Source organism: Nerophis lumbriciformis, linkage group LG01 (assembly GCF_033978685.3).
Source record: "Nerophis lumbriciformis linkage group LG01, RoL_Nlum_v2.1, whole genome shotgun sequence".
Classification (NCBI taxonomy): Eukaryota; Metazoa; Chordata; class Actinopteri; order Syngnathiformes; family Syngnathidae; genus Nerophis; species Nerophis lumbriciformis.
The window spans coordinates 44360001-44382532 of NC_084548.2; the positions used below are offsets into that span (position 1 = coordinate 44360001).

At 42.3% G+C, this 22532-nt stretch overlaps 1 protein-coding gene and 1 long non-coding RNA gene across 5 annotated transcripts in view; one reads left to right on the forward strand and one right to left on the reverse strand.

Annotated features, from left to right (window-relative positions):
• magixb (MAGI family member, X-linked b) overlaps positions 1-22532 on the reverse strand; it is a 126193-nt gene that overhangs the window by 796 nt on the left and 102865 nt on the right. For 3 of the 4 annotated variants that reach the window (XM_061983256.2, XM_061983246.2, XM_061983237.2), the window contains exons 11-17: positions 21296-21359; positions 20805-21227; positions 12603-12803; positions 12457-12533; positions 12223-12378; positions 10211-10340; positions 1-4196 (exon numbers count right to left, since the gene is read on the reverse strand). The exon at positions 1-4196 is cut by the window's left edge and continues 796 nt beyond it. In XM_061983256.2, coding sequence (XP_061839240.2) covers positions 3190-4196; positions 10211-10340; positions 12223-12378; positions 12457-12533; positions 12603-12803; positions 20805-21227; positions 21296-21359 — 2058 coding nt within the window. In that variant the 3' untranslated portion in view covers positions 1-3189. Of the gene's footprint in view, positions 4197-9872; positions 9977-10210; positions 10341-12222; positions 12379-12456; positions 12534-12602; positions 12804-20804; positions 21228-21295; positions 21360-22532 lie in introns of all 4 variants that reach the window. The other variant, XM_061983263.2, reaches the window with a different exon arrangement.
• On the forward strand, positions 3422-5323 carry LOC133621274 (uncharacterized). The gene is made up of 3 exons (XR_009817630.2): positions 3422-3488; positions 3993-5071; positions 5221-5323. It is a non-coding gene; the product is annotated as an uncharacterized lncRNA (long non-coding RNA).

Sequence of the window (22532 nt, forward strand, 5' to 3'; positions counted from 1 at the left end):
TATATACACATAAACTGCTTTACAAACATTTACAGAATAAACCGGCATATACATGGCTGCAGAATATCACAGCTGCGGTATAAAGGGGATTTGCATGATCACGGATATACAACAATATAGTAAAGTGTCTGCACAGCACAGAGCAGACTGACACACAAACAGATGGCTGACAGTTATTCAATGGTATTGCTTGGCATCTTCATGAGGTATACGTGAACATTTATGCAGGCTTTGTACATTAGGAGAAAATAACCGATGGAAAGCAAATTACATCAAGGTATGTGAGATACATATAATACAAAAAAAGGTTTTTGTGATGTGGTCGAGATTAAACTATCTGTACAGTTCAGTTGAAAATAAACTGGAAAAATCAAAATAACACGGCAGCAGAATTGTGTGTATATCTATAAGTGCTGAATTGAAGCACCTTTTACTATACAGAAGGTCTATTGCACATGGATATATCTTAGTGCCTCTAATCTGCCACATTGTTACCACCTTTAGACCACCCCTCAGATTTTTTGATTTGATTCGTTTTGGGCTTTTACTGGGCCAATTAAAAACTTTATTGTTTCGGTTAATTAATTTTATTTGTTTCATTGTACTTCTAAGGAAGCCATTGTTTTGTACACATTCTGTGGCGCCAAGCGAGTCGGAGCTTATTTTCCTGTCACTCACACACACACCAGTGACTTGCAGAGAGACAGTCGCGATATAGACCCACTCGACAAATGTAAGAGTATTTATAATGCCAATTTTAAAAACATTTTTTTAATTGATTTAAACCAGGCTGTCCTGTCCAGCGACATGGGCAAATATTGTATTGTTGAATAGATGCCATTTAAAAAAATAAAATAATGGTCATCGTTTAGTGTTTGATTTTGTCTTTGAATCATTTTTAAACAATACCACAAATGAATCAAATTGAATTCACTGTAGATAGGAGTTCAACAATAATGAGGGCAACAGTGACACAGACAAAAAAGAAAAAAAACCCCGGCCATTTACAACTTGTAACATCAGCTACAAATCAGCTGTAAAAAGGCACAGAGAACTTAACTTCGAACTTGGGAATCGGGAAGCACTTCCAGTAAAGAACTGCATGATTGCGTTTTTTACATGATTTAATTTAACAGTAGCCGAATATATTTCTGCAAAACAATTATTAAAAACATACAGCAAAAAAAGGAGAGCTGCATTTTTGGGGGGAATTTTACCTATCGTTCACATCATTAGTAGAGACAGAAAGACAGATGTATTTAAAAAAAAAAATGCATATATTAACGTTGTTGCCCTAGGGTAAACTGGGTATAACACATGGCACACGGACAAAGCTTAACCTATTGTTACTATAACAATCTACAAGGTTAATGTAGGTTACTTCTCTTTCTCCCCCTCCATTTTTCTGCATTCTTTCGTATCTCAAGTTATCATTACGTATATGTATTGTTGCATTTGAACAACTGTATTGTTGATAATAAAGGTAAATAAAGTATTGGTATTGTTCATTATCAATAGCGCTATTTCTATTGGTATTTGAATTGCTCCATTTGTAGTGTAATAATGCTCATTGTCATTTTTGTATTATTTTTTATTTTCGCTAACTGCTTATTTGCTATTACTTTTACCATCATATTTGTACATGTCGAATTTGCTGATGTTGCTCTATTGTTGTTGTTGTTGTTGTTGTTGCTTGCTGTTGTTGTTTTTGTCTCTCTGTCTAATCCCCTTCTTGTCCCCACAATTTCCCCCTCTGTCTTCTTTTTTTTCTCTTTCTATCCCCTCCTGCTCCGGCCCGGCTGCACTAAATGATAATATGAATACATTTAATAAAGTCAAATACAAATAAGGCAACAAGAGAAGTATCCTACACTTCTCTTTTGTAAAGCAAATCTGAACAGCCGACATGGGCATCTACATCAACTATATGATTTGCCTGAGAAGCTGGACTGGACAAAAAAAAAAAAAAAAATGCATTCTAACTCTTAAATAAACGGAAATAGAAGTTCACTTACAATGGAGCCAATGGGAGGTCCTTTATTCCGCCCATAAAAATAAATAACCATTCAAAAACTGCCAACAATACACAATTTACATTTTATGACCTGAATATTAACCAAGTATTAGTGATATTGTTATTATAAGCACTAACACAAACTATTTTTTAGCTGCGCCGTGATCACATAGAGCTAACTCGCCTGTAATGCTATATTGACATCATCAGCTGGTGAGCTGCTTTCTCGCCCTGGAGCTCGTGAAAGTTAATAAATAAAGCCTCTCACCTTGGATGAGGACCTAATCCGACAAGTTGGTCAACGATGGCGTCCAATTTACACCCAGAAATTGCCAGAAAGACACAATAAGAGGCTTGGTACCACCCCTCTTTTTTCTCTGCGAGAATTATGAGTCATTCTTTACCTAAATGAGAATATATCAACATCCTAACAGCTGGCATCCTAATGACAGCATACATTGTACAGTAAGTGATGTTTTATTATGTTTGTTGGCTCTCATGAAGTCTGTAGTAGGTCGTACTCGATGATATCGAAGGAAAAAGCGAACATTCTGATGTATTTGTAAAATGAATGCGTCGCATGTGCTTAAAATTAGCAAAATATGTAAATAGTTCATGTTATTATGAGTGTGCCTGTTACTACATTACTTACAGCGTGCATACAAACTTTGGAGGTGTTTAGATGTTTTTTTAGGCGCTTTATAAGCAGAGTAGAGCGACTCACATAGGCTTCATTGTAAGCAGAATTTTGCTGGCATACCTTTTACTAGTTAGAATGCATTAAAAAAAGAAAACCATATGTGTTCTTGTCTTACCTAAGGATTGTGAATGATAGGGAAAAAAGAAAAAGATGCCGTCTCACAAGTGAGAAGTGTGTCTGTCATATATAACAGCAAATAAATATTGTAATGAGCTAACACACACGTCAAGGCAAATAGTCTGCAGTCTCATTTTTTCTTTGAAATAAAAATAGAAATGTATCTTGCTGAAATATTCTCTTATTTAGTTATTTATAGACTGCTAAAGTCACTCACAATTACTCAACATATAAACAACTGGATTGCTAAGCAGAATGGATAAGTGCATTGGTATTAATAACACATACAAATTCCATCACTCTAAAAGAAAGGTGACTGTTGCAGAAATGAAAAATGACATCCTTGCTGCGGCCTGCTCTACTTCCTGTTCCAGTCTCCACCCTGCCCCGTCTGCTTTAAAGAGTTCTCAGCCAGGTCACGAGCCACCCTCTGCTGACTGGGCATGAGCCAGCCACCTGGCAGCACCACGGCCCTGCGCCCGCCGGCTTCTGCGGCGGCCAGAGAGAGGCCAGAGATGCTGGCGGCGGACACACTGTCGTCTGATTGGCTGCCTCCGGACTCTGACTCATCATCCGTCAGTTGATGTAAAGAAAGCGAGGAGGTGAGGAAGGAGAATGGTTTCCTCTGTGCGTGGATCACAGCATCACTTGACAAAGGTCTGTTGTGTGCATCATCTGTTCTCTGACCTTCCTCAACCTCTAGGAGCCTATCTTCACCCTCTTCATCATACAGCCAGCCCTGCAGCTGCTTCATCTCATGGTAGCCTGCTGCCACTTCCCAGTTTTCATCTTGCTCCTCCTCAGACTCCTCTTTGGGCCAGGGAAGCTTTTTGGAATGACTAGGAATTGACAGCACAACATCCTCCGAGCTGTCTCCTCTCTCCAGATTCACTTCCTCCATTACTTCTTCTGCCTTTTCTGTGACCCTTTCCTCTACAGGAGTTACATCCTGCCTCTCCACCTGTACACATTCCTCTACTTCCTCTCTCCTACCCTGCCTCTCTCTGCTCCTTCCTCGCTCACCTTTTCTGCCCCCTTCTGTCACTTTCTCAACATCACTATCATACAGCGACAGGGCGTCCTTGGGCAAACTCTGAGATTTTCTTTTCTTCCTCCTGGCTTTCCGAGAGTTCTCTCGCTGACCCCCCTCTTTCTCCACAGGGTCCAAGTTGGGGCTACGTAACCCCGAGCGACCTCCTGAATGTCTTCTTCTCCTTCCTGTTCCTTTCTCCCGTGCGTCCAAAGACTTGCTTCTCCGCATCTGCTTGGAGCGGTGCCCCCTCTGCCTGGTAGAGTTTACTGCAGCCATACCCTGCTCCCGGGGGTGACGCAGGTGGGAGGGGGAGGTAATTCTGTGTTTACGGCCTGGGGAATGAATAAAGGGCAAAACATTTTAAGTAAGAAAGTATCACAGTGTAACAGACTCATATTTGAAAAATGTGCAATTTGATGTGAAAGTGTGCAATTAGTGTTTTAATGCTTTGTCATTGAGATGCTTCGCTCAGCTTCTTTTAATGTATTCATGTATGCAACTCTACATAATCCATACCTGAGCACACCCCTTACAATGCAACAACATGTTTGTTACAGTACATGTTCTCAAGGGAAGACAGTATATAAATTAGAGTAGTCAGTGTACAGCTCGTATAGCAGTATAGATTCACTATCTACTGAAAATAACCCAACAAAGCCATTAACATTTAAATAGTTAAATAGTGATTGTGTCACGGTCAGGGCGCATTCCAGTGCGCATTCATCTGTGTGCTGCGCTGAGCGCACCTCCAAGCGCACACCTGCGCGCGCCACTCCGGCTGCAGCAGGCGGCTGCATTCATTCTGCAGTCAATCAGCACTCTACACACCTGTCACTGATGAGCTCCCTGGGCTTCTTAAGCCAGTGCAAACCTGTGTTCCGGGCCAGAACGTAGTTTCCTGTTCCGTACAGTAAGCCAATTTGTGTCAAGCTCTATGCTCTCGCTCTCTCTGTTTTCTCCTCCTCCGTGTTTCATTTGTCTCGTGTTCCAGTTTCGTTCCAGCAGCATTCCTCTGTTCCCTGACGACGAGCTGTGTGTCTCGTCTCCCCGTATTCCCTCTGGTTCCCCTGGCTGCCTCTTTGCATCTCGACCTCCAGCCTGGACACGGACTTTGACTCCTCCCTCTTGCCCCAGACCTCCTGCCTGTCTCTGGATCTCCAAGCTTGCCTTTCCCCCTTGGACTTCCGCCTCTTGCTCAACACTCCTGGTAACACTCAACACATTATCACTACACATAGTCTCACATACACATTTTGGATTAGTTTCACACTCCATACTATTGTAAATATTAATAAATAGAGCTAAAACTATGTCCCTGCATTCTGTGCCGTCTTCTCCCCCCCTGTACCGTAACAGGTTGCCTACAGTCAAGCATGGTGGTGGTAGTATCATGGGTGTTGGGAACCCGCATGGCTGCGGTATTTGTGACCCCAAGATGCAGGAACCAGGAGAACAACGAGCAGGTAAGAGGATTTTAATATATTTAACAGAGGAGAAGCAGTCATGTATGCAACAGAGGTTCTTAACATATTCAATCCTCGAGCGCTGAGGAACAGGCGAGGCAGGCATAAATAGCCGCCTGATTGGCAACTGCAACCAGGTGTGCCAGGCTGCCAATCAGAGACAGGTGAGGGAAACGAGCGCTTAGGGAGAAAAGCAGGAGGGGGAACGAAATAAGAGCGCCGACAGGAAACAAACACCAAACCAGGAACCACCACCAAAAGTGAAGTGACAGATCGTCACAATGGGGGCTGCATGAGTACTGTCAGCACTGGAGCACTGCGGTTCAAACATGAATTCCAACATGTAAAGCAAAAAGCGTTATTTCTAGACACTTAAATCGCATTACAAAAACCTGAAAACCCATCATTCATTCACTCAACATTCATACGTTGATGGTGGTAAGCTACATTTGCAGCCACAGCTGCCCTAGGGTGGACTGACGGAATTGTGGCTGCCGATTTGCGCCTATGGCCCAACCAACTACCACCAGACTTCCACACACATTTGCACACCAGTGTGAACGGCCCTGGGAGAAAGGTGGATGAAGTGTCTTGCTCAAAGACACAACAGCAGTGACTCGGATGGCCGGAGCTGAAATCGAACCTGGAACCCTCAAGTTGCTAGAACGGCTGCTTTACTATCTGAGCCAACATAATGTGAGGGGTTAAAGTATAATTTGCTGATACAACTTATATATAACCTGTTATTTGACTTTGTATTACATCTGTGAGCAGTGATTGTTGCATTTCAATAGAGTGCCTTTTCATGTAAGTTACATTGCATCACAGCAGGGGATCATCTTAGTACTATAGGCGTGACTAGTCGTGACTAGCATCGCTTCTGTAGGCCTTGTCTTCAGACCTTTACCCTGAATCTGAGCATTTGCATTCGATTATTAAAAACTATTGGTTAAGGGCTTCTGAGACACACCGGCACCTGGCTTCTTTGGTTGTTGTTGCTGATGTAATTAATTTACATGTGGGGTGTATAAGAGTTTCATTTGGAAAAATACTCTTAGCTAGACATTTACATACCATCATGCACTCTGTATCTTGCCTGACCCCATTGCAAACCTTTGCAAAGATTAATAAACTGTTCAATTTCTACGTCTTTATTCCGGAAATTCCCTTTCTTAGCTAATAAATATTTTTTCACAACAATAACAAGCCCAAAGACACTTCTATTATAACAAGGGTTTTGCTTAGGAAGCTGAAGGTTGACGGGATTGAGAGGCCAAGTATATGTCTTTAGACCTGAACGGGGTTGATCACCTCAAGAAACAAATAATTATCTAGCTGACAGAACAAGGTACAAGTCAAGGTGAAGAGAATGTCGTCTTATGCCCCCATCATCGCACAATAAGGTCTGTCAGTGCTTCAACTTTAATGTTAAGGGCTTTTGACTTTTTTCGCTATTTGTCTGTGTTTTGCTCCAGCCCCCTGTAAGTAGATTTGGGAGAAAGCTGGTTCCTCCAGTATTCCCCAGTGTTGGGACTAACGCGTTACAAAGTAACGCGTTACTGTAACGCGTTACTGTAACGCCGTTAGTTTCAGCGGTAACTAGTAATCTAACGCGTTATTTTTTATATTCAGTAACTCAGTTACCGTTACTACATGATGCGTTACTGCGTTATTTTACGTTATTTGTTATGTAGTATCGGCTAGAAACAGAAGATCTGAGTGTGTTTTATTGGAGAGTTGCGGTGTCGTCCTTCTGAATCTTCCTCTGTCACAAGGGAGAGAAGAAAAGAGGCGCTCTGTGTGTGTCTGGGTGTGGGTGTGAGGAGGGGAGGGGAGGGAGGCGTGTCTGTGTTTACTAGTGGTGCAACGGATCAACTTTGATCCGTGATCCGTTCGGATCAATATCTTCGGTTCGGCACACACGTGATCCGCGTTTTGATATACTGTATGAAACAAAAAAAAAAGTTGTTGGCACGTTCAGTCCACACACAGCGTGGTCATGGCGAGCGGAGTAACGGAGGAGCTTGAACGCCCCGCGCCATTTAATCGGTGTGTTTATAGGTGCAGACTCGGTTGTGCAAAACGAGGGTTTTAAACACATGCTGAACGTGCTTGAGCCACGTTACGACATCCCGTCGCGCACCCACTTCAGCGATAAGATTGTGCCAGATCTTTATGAGCAGGAGAAGAAAAAAGTTGTGGATGAACTATCCCGAGCATCATCTGTTGCGCTCACGACAGACTGGTGGAGGTCCAGGGGAACTATAAGCGCTCACTTCATCACAGCAGACTGGGAGATGAGAAGACACGCCTCCTCTACGAGAGTCACCTTGCGCAGGTACTGACACAAGCAGTGGAGGAATGGAAGATAAAGATATCCCAGTCACACATGATAATGCCAAAAATAAAAAAATGCAGTGAATGAGGCAGGACTGGGACCACAGGTAGGTGCTTTGCACATTTAGTGAATTTGGCATCACAGAAGGGCATCTCAGTCAATAGGATGGAGCGCCTCCTTGGGAGGATCAGGAAGGAGGTTACCTACTTCCACCCAAGCACAACAGCTGCTCATGTGCTTAAGACAAAGCAAGAAATGCTAAAGCTGCCTACTCATAAGCTTATACATGATGTCCCAACGAGGTGGAACTCCACTTATGATATGTTGGAGCAGCATACTCTGCATTGACCCACAAGACTCTGAAGACAAATGTCAAAGACATCATCACCCTGTCTGATGATGATGTGAGAGTGGCAGAGGAGGTCCTCCAGGTGCTTAAACCCCTCAAAACTGTTACATCTCTACTGAGCACTGAAACTTCACCATCTGTGTCAATGATCCTGCCACTGAAAACAAGGATTCAATCCATGGCTCCAAGTGTGGAAGACAGCAGCATCACTCCAGATGTCTGGCTTTATTTCACTACCTATGTTTCAAGGAAGATGATGTGCCTTCTTATGTTGCACTTTAAGTTTTTTTTTTAATAATGGTCATTGGTCCAAGTTTAAAAAAGGAGAAATGCCTTTTTATGTTGCACTTTTTTTCATTAATTATGTTAAAAGGAAGATAAAAATGCATGTCAAGTTGATCAACAGATTGTATTATTCTCCAGTGCAATAACAGTACTGGAATGAAGGCTAAAAGGGCATTAATGGGAGCTTTAAAAAAAAAAAAGAAGAAAAAAAGAAGTAACTAAATAGTTACTTTTCACAGTAACGCATTTCTTTTTGGTGTTGAAGTTGTGAAACCTATCGGACAATACAGCATTCAAGTGTGGCAAGCCTGACCAGACTACTGTGTGCACATAATCACTGGCTGCCCTCTACAAAGCCCACTCTTAGCAGTTGGAAAGGAGGGCTTGACTTCACGACATGGCGTTAGCATCAGCTATGCAAAAGAAGATGTCATCATGAAGAGGTGGAATTGGATAAGAGTAACAACTATGCAGCTTTGGTGAATTCCATGCCCAAGTGGATTAAAGCAGTGCTAGATAACAATGGTGCTCACACTAAGTGTTGACATTTTAGACACAATTTGGACATGTTTGTTACGGCTCAAGCACCTGCCGCCGCACATTCAGCTGTGCGCTCAGACCGCTGGACACGCCCACGGGCGTTCCTCTCATGCTGCAGCCACTCCTTCGCACGGCTGCACGTAATTTACAATCAACACACCTGACGCTGATGAAAGCTCCCCTGCCTTCATAAGCCAGCGAATCCTACGTTTCAGTGCCAGAACGTAGCTACCTGTACCAGTACAGTAAGCCTCACACGTCTCCAGCTTTCCTCCCCTATGTGCTTCCTTGCTCTCTGTGTTTCCCTTCCTTGGTGCTCATTGTGTCTTGTCCTGTGTCGTCACCCTGCAGCTCCTCTTCGTTCCCTGGATTCGAGTTGTGTGTCTCGTCTCCACAGATTCCCTCCTGTCTTCTTGCTGCTTTCCTGGATCTCGACCTCTCGGCTGGACACGGACTCTGACGCCTCTCTGCTGCCCTTGACCTCTTGCTTGCCCACGGACCTCCGAACCTGCCTTGCTCCTTCTGGACTTCCACGCCTTCCTCAACACGCACCTTCAACACCTCGCTTCACATAGTCACACACCACATATTTGGCTTTATTACACACGTCGCACATTCGTGCAAATAAACATGCTGTCTCCTTCCTCACTGTACCGTTACAATGTTTACTGTAAGGTGTACTCACTTTTGTTGCCAACTATAGTTAGACAATAATGGCTGTGTTTTTATTTAAATTCAGACAGCAGTACATGTATACAAGAAGCACATTGACTACTCTAAGTGTATCCATGTTTTATTTTTATAATATTGTCTATTTAGAGGACGTAATAAAATGTTTGCTGAAATGTGAAGGCTGTACTTACTCTACCATATTGTATCTCCTCAAACTATAATTAAGTTTGGAGGTAAAGTAGACAAGTTGTTTAGAATTTTTCAATGGGATGTATGAAAACAATTGTGAAGATTCTGTCAGTGAAGACAAAGTGATTAGTGAGCATAGGGATGTAGAGAGACAGAAAATGGGAGAACTAACAGGAACCATTACCAACCGCGTATTCTCTGTCCGTCCAATGACATAGAAGCAAGGCTCGCCTGATTTGGAGTTGGTCATACAAAGAGACAAACTGGACAGCTCCACTGAGAGAAAGAGAAATTGGGAAAAAGACCGAAAGAGAAGGAAAACAGAAAAAGCAGCCGTGTTTGGAGAAGAAAACATGTACAGCACATGAGGAAAATTAGTTTGTGGGTGAATTACAGATAGAAAAAGGGTATACAGTATTATAGAACAAGCAGTTTGAAATCTCATGCAAGAATTTTCCTAAAAGTTATATCTCAATAACAATACTCCCAAACCCTTCCTCTCCTTCTCACCATAATCAGGCACGTATCCATTTCCTCTCTTGAGGACCAGATGAATGCGGTGGCCTCCTCTGCGGATCTGCTCCACAGCCTGACTGTGGGTCATCCCCGCTGTGCTGTCACCATTGATCTCCACAAGCTGGTCACTCACCTGCACAAGAATGAAAACACTTGAAGCTATCAGCCTGAGGGCTTCAGGCTATGAGGAAACACAGAAAAGGTAAGATGAAAAATTATTTGCATCTAATCTTGGCACAATGGCACAATAACACCGACGTGTGACATACAGTGACGTAAATGCTGCTAAATGTGGGCAGGTGTACCTAATGTTGTGACAAGGTGAATCTGTATATACACTAATGTTTATGAAGTTCATTTTCAAACTTATCCGGGAAAAATTAACCGTGATTTTTGTCTTCAATATATCTAGTCAACAGTGTACATTTTCAAAAGATAAATTATGATACCTTTGGAGAGAATGGGGCGTTGTTTCGTTTGCAATCTAGGAACGCCTCCACAAACAAAAATGTTGTACATATGCTGAAAGTAGGTATTGAATATAAACAAAATTTACACCAAAGAATATCTAATGCATCTTATAGACCATAATAAAGTGTTTAAATGTAAATTGAAATCATCATAGATCCTCTTAAAACAATTGTCAGGGCCATCCCTCGATATATTGGGGCATTGTATTTTTCACAACTATTTTATTTATTTGAAAATGTTTTGTACATTTTTAATCAAACTTAAGTTTAATTTAATGCACGTTTTATACTAAAACGAGAGAGAAAATGCTCAATAATAAATATTTTTTTGTGAAAAATAACACTTTTGAGTCTCATAAATTTGTAAACTTTGCCGACACAGATATAATAGGGACTTGAACTCAGTACCACTGCAAGACTAGAGCTAACACCATCCATTTTATACCGCTTGTCCCTTTAGGGGTCGCGGGGGTTGTTGGAGCCTATCTCAGCTGCATTCAGGCGGAAGGCGGGGTACACCCTGGACAAGTCGCCATCTCATCGCAAGGCCAACACAGATAGACAGACAACATTCACACTCACATTCACACACTAGGGCCAATTTAGTGTTGCCAATCAACTTATCCCCAGGTGCATGTCTTTGGAGGTGGTAGGAAGCTGGAGTACCCGGAGGGAACCCACGCAGTCATGGGGAGAACATTCAAACTCCACACAGAAAGACCCAGAGCCCGGGGATCGAACCCAGGACCTTGTTTCGTTTGCAATCTGGGAACGCCTCCACAAACAATAATTTTGTACATATGCTGAAAGTAGGTATTGAATATAACTGTGGAGAAATATTTATGCAAAATTTACACTAGACCATATTTAATAAATCTTATAGACCATAATAAAGTGTTTAAATGTACATTGAAATCATCATGGATCCTCTTAAAATAATTGTCAGGGCCACCCCTGGCTATATTGGGGCATTATATTTTTCACAACTAAGTTATTTATGTGAAAATGTTTTGTACATTTTTAATCAAACTTAAGTTTACTTTGATGCACGTTTTGTACTAAAACAAGAAAGAAAATGCTCAATAATAAATATTTTTTTGTGAAAAATAACACTTTTGACCTAAATTTGTAAACTATGCTGACACATATCTAATAGGGACTTGAAATCAGTACCACTGCAAGACTAGCACTAACACTGTGCGCCAAGGAGAAGGGTGGAAAAGTCCATCCACCCATCCATTTTCTACCGCCTGTCCTTTTTGGAGCCAATCTCGGGGATCGAACCCAGGATCTTCATATTGTAAGGCACATGCACTGACTAACCCCTGTTTCACTGTGCTTCCCGGGTGAGAAAGTCAAATTTGCCATTATATTATCAGTGGCGGACCAAGAATTGGCAAGGATTATGTTTGTTGACATTTTGAATGTACACAAAATGAGGCCCCTGAGGGATCATGGGCCCCACGCACAGGCCATGATCTGTTGTTATTAGCAATTGTTAGTTTTATTTCAGAGACTGTCTCCAACCACTGCTAGGTCACTCACTTGCATCTTTTGGCTGTGTGAGGCTGGCCCTCCCTCCATTAGTCCCAGGACATAGAGGCCCATGTTGTACTCACTTCCCCCTCTGAGACTAAACCCAAAGCCAGAGGCGCCGCGATCCAGGTCGAGGCTGTAATACCTGGAGTCACGCTGGAAGAGAGAGTCGAAAGAGTGTAAATGTGGACTTGAATCATAAAATCAAACATGTCTTCCCTATGCAGCACTCACTTTCGGTCGTGAACGCTGACCCTTTCTGCTTCTGTGACCAGGATCATACTCAGTGGGTTCCGAAAGCCCTGTTAAATCTGCAGGAGTTTCATACCAGAAAGGTTCAATCTCAAGTAAAGAGACTGTGAAAGTGTATTTGGGCTTACAGGTGCTGGGCCGGGGGACAATGGTGAGGCGTAGACTGTTTCCTGCACGCCGTAGGATCTGAGCTAGCTCTCGATGAGGAAGGGTCACCACTGAACGTCCTTCTACGGCCTCCAATCGATCTCCGGGCCGAATTTGACCGCTTTTAGATGCTGGGCTACCTCTGCGTACCGTCACAAAACGGTGGGGAAGGAGAGATGCAGCTACAGAGGGAATGAAAAACATCGGTACACAGAGTTGAAATGTCTTGGCACAATGGCACAATAACACCGACGTGTGACATACAGTGACGTAAATGCTGCTAAATGTGGTGATCAGCCTTAGTGCATAAAACTGGATTCCTATTTGAAATGTATTTGAAGTGCAGTTGGGCTGCGCATGGTGGTTTACATTAAATGACTTCGTTTTCTCCACACCTCCCAAAGTGTCTCCTTGAAACACTCACATCTTTTCTTTCAGCCCATCTGTCATTTAATCTCTCCAACGGCTGACACAGCAGCCTTCATATGCACCGCCTTGCTGCTCAGGTACAAACTGCCACAGGCATACTTGCCAACCCTCCCGGATTTTCCGGGAGACTCCCGAAATTCAGCGCCTCTCCCGAAAACCTCCCGGGACAAATTTTCTCCCGAAAATCTCCCGAAATTCAGGCGGAGCTGGAGGCCACGCCCCCTCCAGCTCCATGCGGACCTGAGTGACGTGTTGACAGCCTGTTCTCACGTCCGCTTTCCCACAATATAAACAGCTAATGATCGAGGGCGAGTTCTTGGTTTCTTATGTGGGTTTATTGTTAGGCAGTTTCATTAACGTCCTCCCAGCGCGGTAACAACACACAACAACAGCAGTCAAGTTTTCGTCTACCGTAAAGCAGTTCGTCTGCCGTAAACAGCAATGTTGTGACACTTTTAAACAGGACAATACTGCCATCTACTGTACATGCATATGTGACCCACCCATAATGTGTCACATTTTTGTGTTGATTTATTTATTTTATTTTGTGGTTTGAATTCGTTTTTGGAGCTGTCATTACACATTTATCAGTATTCACATTGGTCAGTAGGGGGAAGTAGGGCGTTTCTTCCCAATTGAATGCTATCACCTGCAGACCGGAAGTGTCTTGTCATTGTGATGAGTGCGACCAGTCTGTGAACAATTGAAACGTCCTGTGTGCTTTTTCCTCCTGTATAACAGGTTAGTTTTGGTGAATCAACTCACTGAATAATATCCATGTGATCTTTATAAGTTTAAGTACACATTCTGATGGTGGAGCCTAACTCTAAAGTGTTTGTGAGTTGTAGTTTGTATTTGTGAATGAATCCAGTGCACAGCTGCAGTAATCAATACAAAAAGGCGACGTGAGTGCGCAATGTTTATAAAGGAATTTCTGATCCTAATTCAGACTCCCAAATTAGAGCTCCCGTTTTCTTATTGATTTTATAATGTATATTTGTATAATGTGTGTGTTCTGAAATAGTGACAGAGAATAAAACAAGGATGGACAATTCAACCCTTAACTCAACAATGAGTAGATGAGTGTTATGTGTGTGTATATGAGTAAATAAATGAACACTGAAATTCAAGTATTTCTTTTATCTATTTATATATATATATATATATATATATATATATATATATATATATATATATATATATATATATATATATATATATATATATATGTATATATATATATATATATATATATATATATATATATATATATATATATATATATATATATATGTATATATATATCTTTCAGCCCATCTGTCATATATATATATATATATATATATATATATGTATATATATATATATATATGTGTGTAATAAAATATATATATATATATATATAGCTAGAATTCACTGAAAGTCAAGTATTTCTTATATATATATATATGTCTTAACCACGCCCCTAACCACGCCCCCCGCCACCCCCCCCCCCCCCCCCACCTCCCGAAATCGGAGGTCTCAAGGTTGGCAAGTATGGCCACAGGACACAAACTTTCTTGTGATAATTTATCATACCCCAAATCTGTCAAAGTGCCAGACTTTTGATATTTACTTTTATCTTTAATCACATTGGTTATTTTAGTGCTCAGCTCTTATGGGATGCTGCAACCTGCAGCTCCCCCATTAGTAAGCCACTGCAGTTACGTGTTGGCAACACAACATGTATTTTCAGCATGGATAAGAAGTGGGGAGGGTCTTATTCACTACATGTACCACAAACTCAGTTTGTCCTATTTTTTGTGTGATCATTTGTATTGCAGATTCATTCTTCGGTATTTACAGGATGAGGAGAAAAATTAGTTTTTCGTTTATCTGCTGCAGCACCAGCTAAAATCTGTTTTATTTATCTATTTATTTATTTAGCTGTTTGCCTCTCTCTTTCTTTGTGTGGGAAGATCTTCATGTATCTTAAAAAGTTTACATTACTTGCCACTGGGGCTGCAGCTATTGATTTTTTTAGTCATCGAGTCATCTATCGATTAGTTCAAGTAATCAGATAAAACACACTGTAGCCTCAATGCGTATTTTAAAGGGGAACATTATCACCAGACCTATGTAAACGTCAATATATACCTTGATGTTGCAGAAAAAAGACCATATATTTTTTCAACCGATTTCCGAACTCTAAATGGGTGAATTTTGGCAAATTAAACGCCTTTCTAATATTCGCTCTCGGGCCGATGACGTCACAACGTGACGTCACATCGGGAAGCAATCCGCCATTTTCTCAAACACCGAGTCAAATCAGCTCTGTTATTTTCCAATTTTTCGACTGTTTTCCGTATCTTGGAGACATCATGCCTCGTCGGTGTGTTGTCGGAGGGTGTAACAACACGAACAGGGACGGATTCAAGTTGCACCAGTGGCCCAAAGATGCGAAAGTGGCAAGAAATTGGACGTTTGTTCCGCACACTTTACCGACGAAAGCTATGCTACGACAGAGATGGCAAGAATGTGTGGATATCCTGCGACACTCAAAGCCAGATGCATTTCCAACGATAAACTCAAAGATATCTGCCGCCAGACCCCCATTGAATCTGCCGGAGTGTGTGAGCAATTCAGGGACAAAGGACCTCGCTAGCACGGCAAGCAATGGCGGCAGTTTGTTCCCGCAGACGAGCGAGCTAAACCCCCTGGATGTCTTGGCTCACACCGTCCCTTATGCCACCGAAGATGATCAAGAGAAGAATATCGACCCTAGCTTCCCTGGCCTGCTGACATGAGGGTATGTCTACAGAATATATTAATTGATGAAAATTGGGCTGTCTGCACTCTCAAAGTGCATGTTGTTGCCAAATGTATTTCATATGCTGTAAACCTAGTTCATAGTTGTTAGTTTCCTTTAATGCCAAACAAACACATACCAATTGTTGGTTAGAAGGCGATCGCCGAATTCGTCCTCGCTTTCTCCCGTGTCGCTGGCTGTCGTGTCGTTTTCGTCGGTTTCGCTTGCATACGGTTCAAACCGATATGGCTCAATAGCTTCAGTTTCTTTCAATTTCGTTTTCGCTACCTGCCTCCACACTACAACCATCCGTTTCAATACAATCGTAATCTGTTGAATAGCTTAAGCCGCTGAAATCCGAGTCTGAATCCGAGCTAATGTCGCTATAGCTTGCTGTTCTTTCCGCCATGTTTGTTTGTGTTGGCTTCACTATGTGACGTCACAGGAAAATGGACGGGTGTTTATAACGATGGTTAAAATCAAGCACTTTGAAGCTTTTTTTAGGGATATTGGGTGATGGGTAAAATTTTGAAAAAAACTTCAAAAAATATAATAAGCCACTGGGAACTGATTTTTAATGGTTTTAACCCTTCTGAAATGGTGATAATGTTCCCCTTTAAAGCAAATAATCCTCATTTGTCTAAAATCATTAAATGTGTTTACATTTATTATTTCCATTTATTATCATTACATTTTATTATAAATGTGCTTGAATGTTTCTTAATTAACATGTTTTCATTATAAAAATCGTCCTCAGTCTCTATATACAATTGCAAGAAAACGTATCCCTTTGGGATCTCATCTTCATCTAAGTCACAACAATAGACAAACACAGTCTGCTTATACCAATACCGAACAAAAAAAAAAAATGTTTTCATTTTTTTATTAAACACAAGATGTAAACATTAACAGTGCAGGTTGAAAAAAGTATGTGAACCTTTGGATTTAATAACTGGTTGACCCTAGTTTGGCAGAAATAACCTAAACCAAATGTTTCCTGTAGTTGCAGATCAGACCTGTACAATGGTCTGGAGGTGTTTTGGACCATTCCTGTTTACAAAACTGTTTCATGCTTGGGATGTCTGGTGTGAATCGCTCTCTTAAGGTCATGCCACAGCGTCTCAATCAGGTTGTGGTCAGGACTCTGACGGGGTCACTCTAGAAGGCGTATTTTCTTTACTTTTACACTTTAGGTCACTGTCCTGTTGCAATACCCATCCTTTATTGAGCTTCAGTTGGCAGACAGATGGTCTTTAGATTTCCTGCAAAATGTCTTGATACAATTGGGAATTAATTTCTATGTTGTTGACAGCAATCCGTCCAGACCCTAAGACAGCAAAACAACCCCAAACCATGATGCCCCCTCCACCATATTTCATCGTGGGGATGAGGTTTCGATGTTGGTGTCATGTGCCTTTTTTCTCCACACATAGCGTTGTGTGTTCCTTTTAAACATCTACATTTTGGCTTCATTTGTCCACAGAATATTTTACCAGTAGTACTGTGGAACATCTAACCGACTCAGTGGCCTAGTGGTTAGAGTGTCCGCCCTGAGATCGGTAGGTTGTGGGTTCAAACCCCGGCCGAGTCATACCAAAGACTATAAAAATGGGACCCATTACCTCCCTGCTTGTCACTCAGCATCAAGGGTTGGAATTGGGGGTTAAATCACCAAAAATGATTCCCGGGCGCGGCCACCGCTGCTGCCCACTGCTCCCCTCACCTCCCAGGGGGTGATCAAGGGTGATGGGTCAAATGCAGAGAATAATTTCGCCACACCTAGTGTGTGTGTGTGACAATCATTGGTACTTTAACTTTAACTTTTAACTAAGACCTCTTTTGCAAACTCCACACGTACTACAATGCTTTTCTTTGACAGCAATGGCTTCCTCTGTGGTGTCCTCCCATGAACTCCATTCTTGTTTAATGTTTTCCTTATTGTTGATTTATCAACAAAATGTTAGCATGTACCAGCGTTTTTTGTAAGTCTTTTTTCACCTAATTGAGCATTCTGCGCTGTGCTCTTGCGGCCATCTTTACCGAACCACCACGCCTAGGAAGAGTAGCAACGGTGCTGAATGTTCTCCATTTGTAGACAGTCTGTCTTACCATGGACACATGGACATCAAGGCTTTTAGAGATAATTTTGTAACCCTTTCCATCTTCATGCAAGTCAACAATTCTTGAGCATAGGTTTTCAAAGAGCGCTTTTGGGCAAAACAACTGTTCACATCCGGCAATACTTCTTGAGAACAGCAAACTGGTTTGTTTTTATAAGGCAGTGCAGTTTAAACCAACACCTGCAATCTAATCACATTGGTTGGACTCAAGGTTGGCCGACTCCTGGCTCCTATTGACTCTTAGAGAAGTCAGTAGCTTATGGGTTCACATACTTTTTCCAACCTGCACTGTCAATGTTTACATATTGTGTTCAATAAAAAACTAAAACATATTTGTGCAGTATTAGTTTAAACAGACTGTGTTTGTCTATTGTTGTGACTTAGATGAAGACCAGAACACATGTTGTGCCCAATTTGTGCAAAAATCCAAGTAATGCCAAAGGGTTTACATACTTTTTTTGCAACTGTACTACCTCCTGCTGGCAACAGTTGGCCCTTCTCAAATCCCTGAACTATTTATTTCAATGTGGCACAAATCACCTCCTTACCCAAAGTGCTTCCATTATTAAAATTGCCAGTTTTATCGCTTCTTTGCAGATCTACTGCATGTACCGAAAAATGAACATTTTCCAAAAATATATTTTTTTATATTTTATTCAATTGAAATATTGATTTAAAAACACCTTCAACTTTGTACACTTTACAAAATTCAGGTGAACTCAATGAAATAACACATTTCTTTTGCGTCCAGACTTTAGTCACACATGTTGTAAATGGTTGTTAGTAAGCTGTGTGTCATAAGAGATCTACGTCTGTCGAGTCAGTCACTGCCTCTAACTCAGAGCCCATGAGACAACTGTTCATTCTGGGCTTCATCTGAGTGGCACGGGCAGAAATGGCAATCAGGTCAAATCAGAGCAGAGGCAGCTTTGCAAATAGTCTTCTTACCACGTATAATACAACAGTGGAACGTTGACCTCTGCCAAATACACACGTGCACATGCAAAAGCCTTTCTCACGTGCACGTGTGATGACTCACACACGTGCTCAGCCACACACACACACACACACACACACACACACACACACACACACACACACACACACACACACACACACACACACACACACACACACACACACATCCAAATGGGCTGCTTCATAACAAATTGTCTTTCCCCCTGGCAGTCCATGTTGTCCTGTCCAGAGTAATCCCACTGCATCATGCCCAGTAGCCCAAACAGCAACAGCACTCTGCTGCAATGACCACCGCTCAGAAGAGGTACCACCATCTCCAACCATTATGGAAAAACATACTCTCCATATAGCGGTGTCTTGCAGTCTGCTAATGCTAACCACACATCCCAGATGAGAGAGTGCCTGTTAATCTTCACTGAACAGCATCTGTCATATCTGTTAAAGCTGTTCATTTCATTGCCCACTAATGGGCCCAATACATTCGTAAAGGCCAGTAGCATGTAACATCATTTATACCTATAGCTATTCAGAAACATGTCGGCATGTGGATCCAAGTTCCACATGGCCACAGTCAACACATCTGACAGAGCAAACTTCTGAGTTACAATGAAAAGCTCTCAGCTGATGCGTAAAACTGAATAAACAGACAAAACACTGCAGCAAACTAACACCAAACAAGCTCACCCGTCTGCTCAAAATCATGATAGGAGAAGCAAACGAAGCAAATAATTACGTTTAGACTCCTTCACAGTCCTCAAAGCGGACTGCAGTCTCTCCAGCATGGCTCTCCTAATAGCATGGGCTAAAAAGGAGGAAAAAATAACTCCTCGATTCCAAGTGGGATCGCTCTCCAAGGTGCTGATGCTCAAAAGTAATGGTTAAATGGAGCTAAAACAGAGGCTGTTCCATCGTGTGTTTTTCTCTTCTGTACGAGAGTAGCATTTCTCTTAAGCATTCAGCCAGCGATGGAGAGAGCAGGAGGTGGGTGGGAGGAGGAGGGAGGCTGAGTTTTAATCTTTCGAAAAACCAGACGGGACATTTTTACTGCAGAGTAAAGGGGTGGCGAGGGAGAGATCGAGAGAAAGAGAGAGAGGGCCGGTGAGGAAGAATGATGGAAGAGCAGAGGCGATAAAAGGAGATGGGATAGGATGGGGGTTCGGGGTGGAGGGTGATGAAGAAAAAGTGTGATGTCGAGTGACAGAGAGGACTTCTTTCTGTGACATGACAAGTGAGAAATGAAAGGGAGAGTAAGGACACAATGAAGATGGAGGTTCGGGGGACAGGTGCACCTATGGCATCGATCTGGCCATGACAATTTTTTTTTATAAATGTGTGTTTGCTTGGGCCATACAGCAAATTAGACTGCATCAAAGCGGAACAGAGGGCAGCCAACACAAGACAAGGGATGCAGAAACGGGCTCATTCATCACAGGGATGAGCTTCACATTAAACTACTCAAGGCAGGATGTGTTGCATTTCCAGATGCCAGACAGGGCATACACGGTCCTGTCTGATGGGAGCACCAGTAAACATTGGTGTTGGACAATCAAAAGGTCATTTTATATGAGACAGTTAATAGGTACAAACATGAAGCAGAAAATGTCAGTGAGATTCCAAATAGGGATTAGTTACTGATCAACATGGACCATGCACACTTGCATGCAGAAGAATTTAAATCTGAAAAAACGGTGTTTGGTGCACTTAAAACAGCCACATTAGAGGAGCACAGTACGCACTTCTATTGTGGGACTTTAAATGTTGATACTGCCAGTCATTTTTAGAATTTCTTTAAACCAAATCATGCTAAGTATTTCAAAAGACACTTAAAAATATGTGACAGAATAGGATCTGGTATAGTGGTCTCTCACCTTTTTTATTCTCCACATCGTGGGAGGCGATGACAAATCCAAACCCTTCCCCTGGCTTTCTCCTCAACTCAACTTCAAACCCTCTCAGTGGTCGGACTCTTTCGTCTTCTCGCATTTCGAGACCTGAATCGGGTTCTGTAACTCTGCCGGCATCTTCCTCCAGACCCGTATTGATCCAGTCTTTGGGCTCCATGGTCAGAGTGACCGGAATTGACTCCAAGAAACTGGTGCTCTGGATTAGCGAAGAATTTGTCCGGGCTGGGGATGGAGGGGTACTGAATGAAGTACGGGGCATGGGTAAGGAATCAAATGAATCGGTGAGCATGACGTTGTTTTCTGAGCCACCAGGTGGGGGAGGAGGGTGGAGTAGAGGAGGGGGGAGTCTCCGAACGGAGCCGGGGGAAATAGTTGAATGATAGATGCCTGATGATAACAATGAGAAAGATGTGAGATATAAGTCTTATAAAGAACCCTGACTTTAAAGTTTTTACCTCCCCTGAAAACCAACAGGATGACTTCTCCTTGTTTGGTATGCTCCTGAAGAACTGTTTGTACCTGAGAAAAAAATATGCTGTATTAAATAAGGGTCAATCACTTTTAACACATTTCAGTGATGAAAGGGCTTCCATTAGAACTCAGCTTTAGGAGAGCACACATGACATTTGACAGAGGAGATGTGGAATTGTTTTTAACAAAACACAGTAGATCATACTAGTTTGTTTTGAAGTGCAGTGGTACCTCATCTTAAAAGTGCCCCAACTCAAGAGTGTTTTGAGGTAATAGCTGTCTTTTGGCTCATTTCTATGCTTTAAGTTGAAAGCTAAAATTGTAATTACAAGCATTCCTATCACTAGTTGACATAACTAATGTGACGTCACAATGAACCCCATAAGATCCAATCAAAACATTGTGTCTTACTCGCTAGCATTATCTTATAGCTAGGCATTAACATTTGTTTTCCAACCATGGTAAGGTAAAATTGGATGTGAAAGGACAGTGCTGAGAAGAACTGAATGATATCCATTGAATTGTGTGGAGTCAACTTGGCGAAGCAGTTCGAGTGTATTGAAGGGGTATTTCCTCGTTTTTTAATCATTAGGGATAGATTATACCGAGTGAGCCATGACACTCAGTCAGGAGAGGAAATCACCCAGTTTTTGGTGCCGAAACGCCGCTGGGAAATGGTTTTCCAGGCGGCGCACTTCAATCCTATGGCTGGCCACATGGGGTATGATAAGACACTCAATCTGCTAATGGTCCGATTCTATTGGCCGGGCATCCGGGCAGACGTGCGCCGCTGGTGTACAGCCTGCCTGGACTGCCAGCTGGTCAATCCGGCGGCCACCCCCAAGGCGCCCTTGCGCCCATTGCCCCTCATGGAGGTCCCCTTCGAAAGAATTGGCATGGACCTCATCGGACCATTCCACCCGAGCACACGGGGATACCATTTTGTGCTAGTCCTGGTGGAATACGCAACCCGGTATCCCGAAGCAGTGCCGCTGTGCTCCATCTCTGCAAAGAGTGTGGCGCAAGTGCTTTTTCAGGTCATCTCCCGAGTTGGAATCCCGAAAGAGATTCTGACTGACCAGGGCACATCCTTTATGTCACGCACGATAAAGGAACTATACGGATTATTGGGAATTAAAGCGATCCGCACGAGCGTATACCACCCACAAACTGACGGGCTGGTGGAGCGGCTAAATAAGACGCTGAAAACGTAGTAAGTTT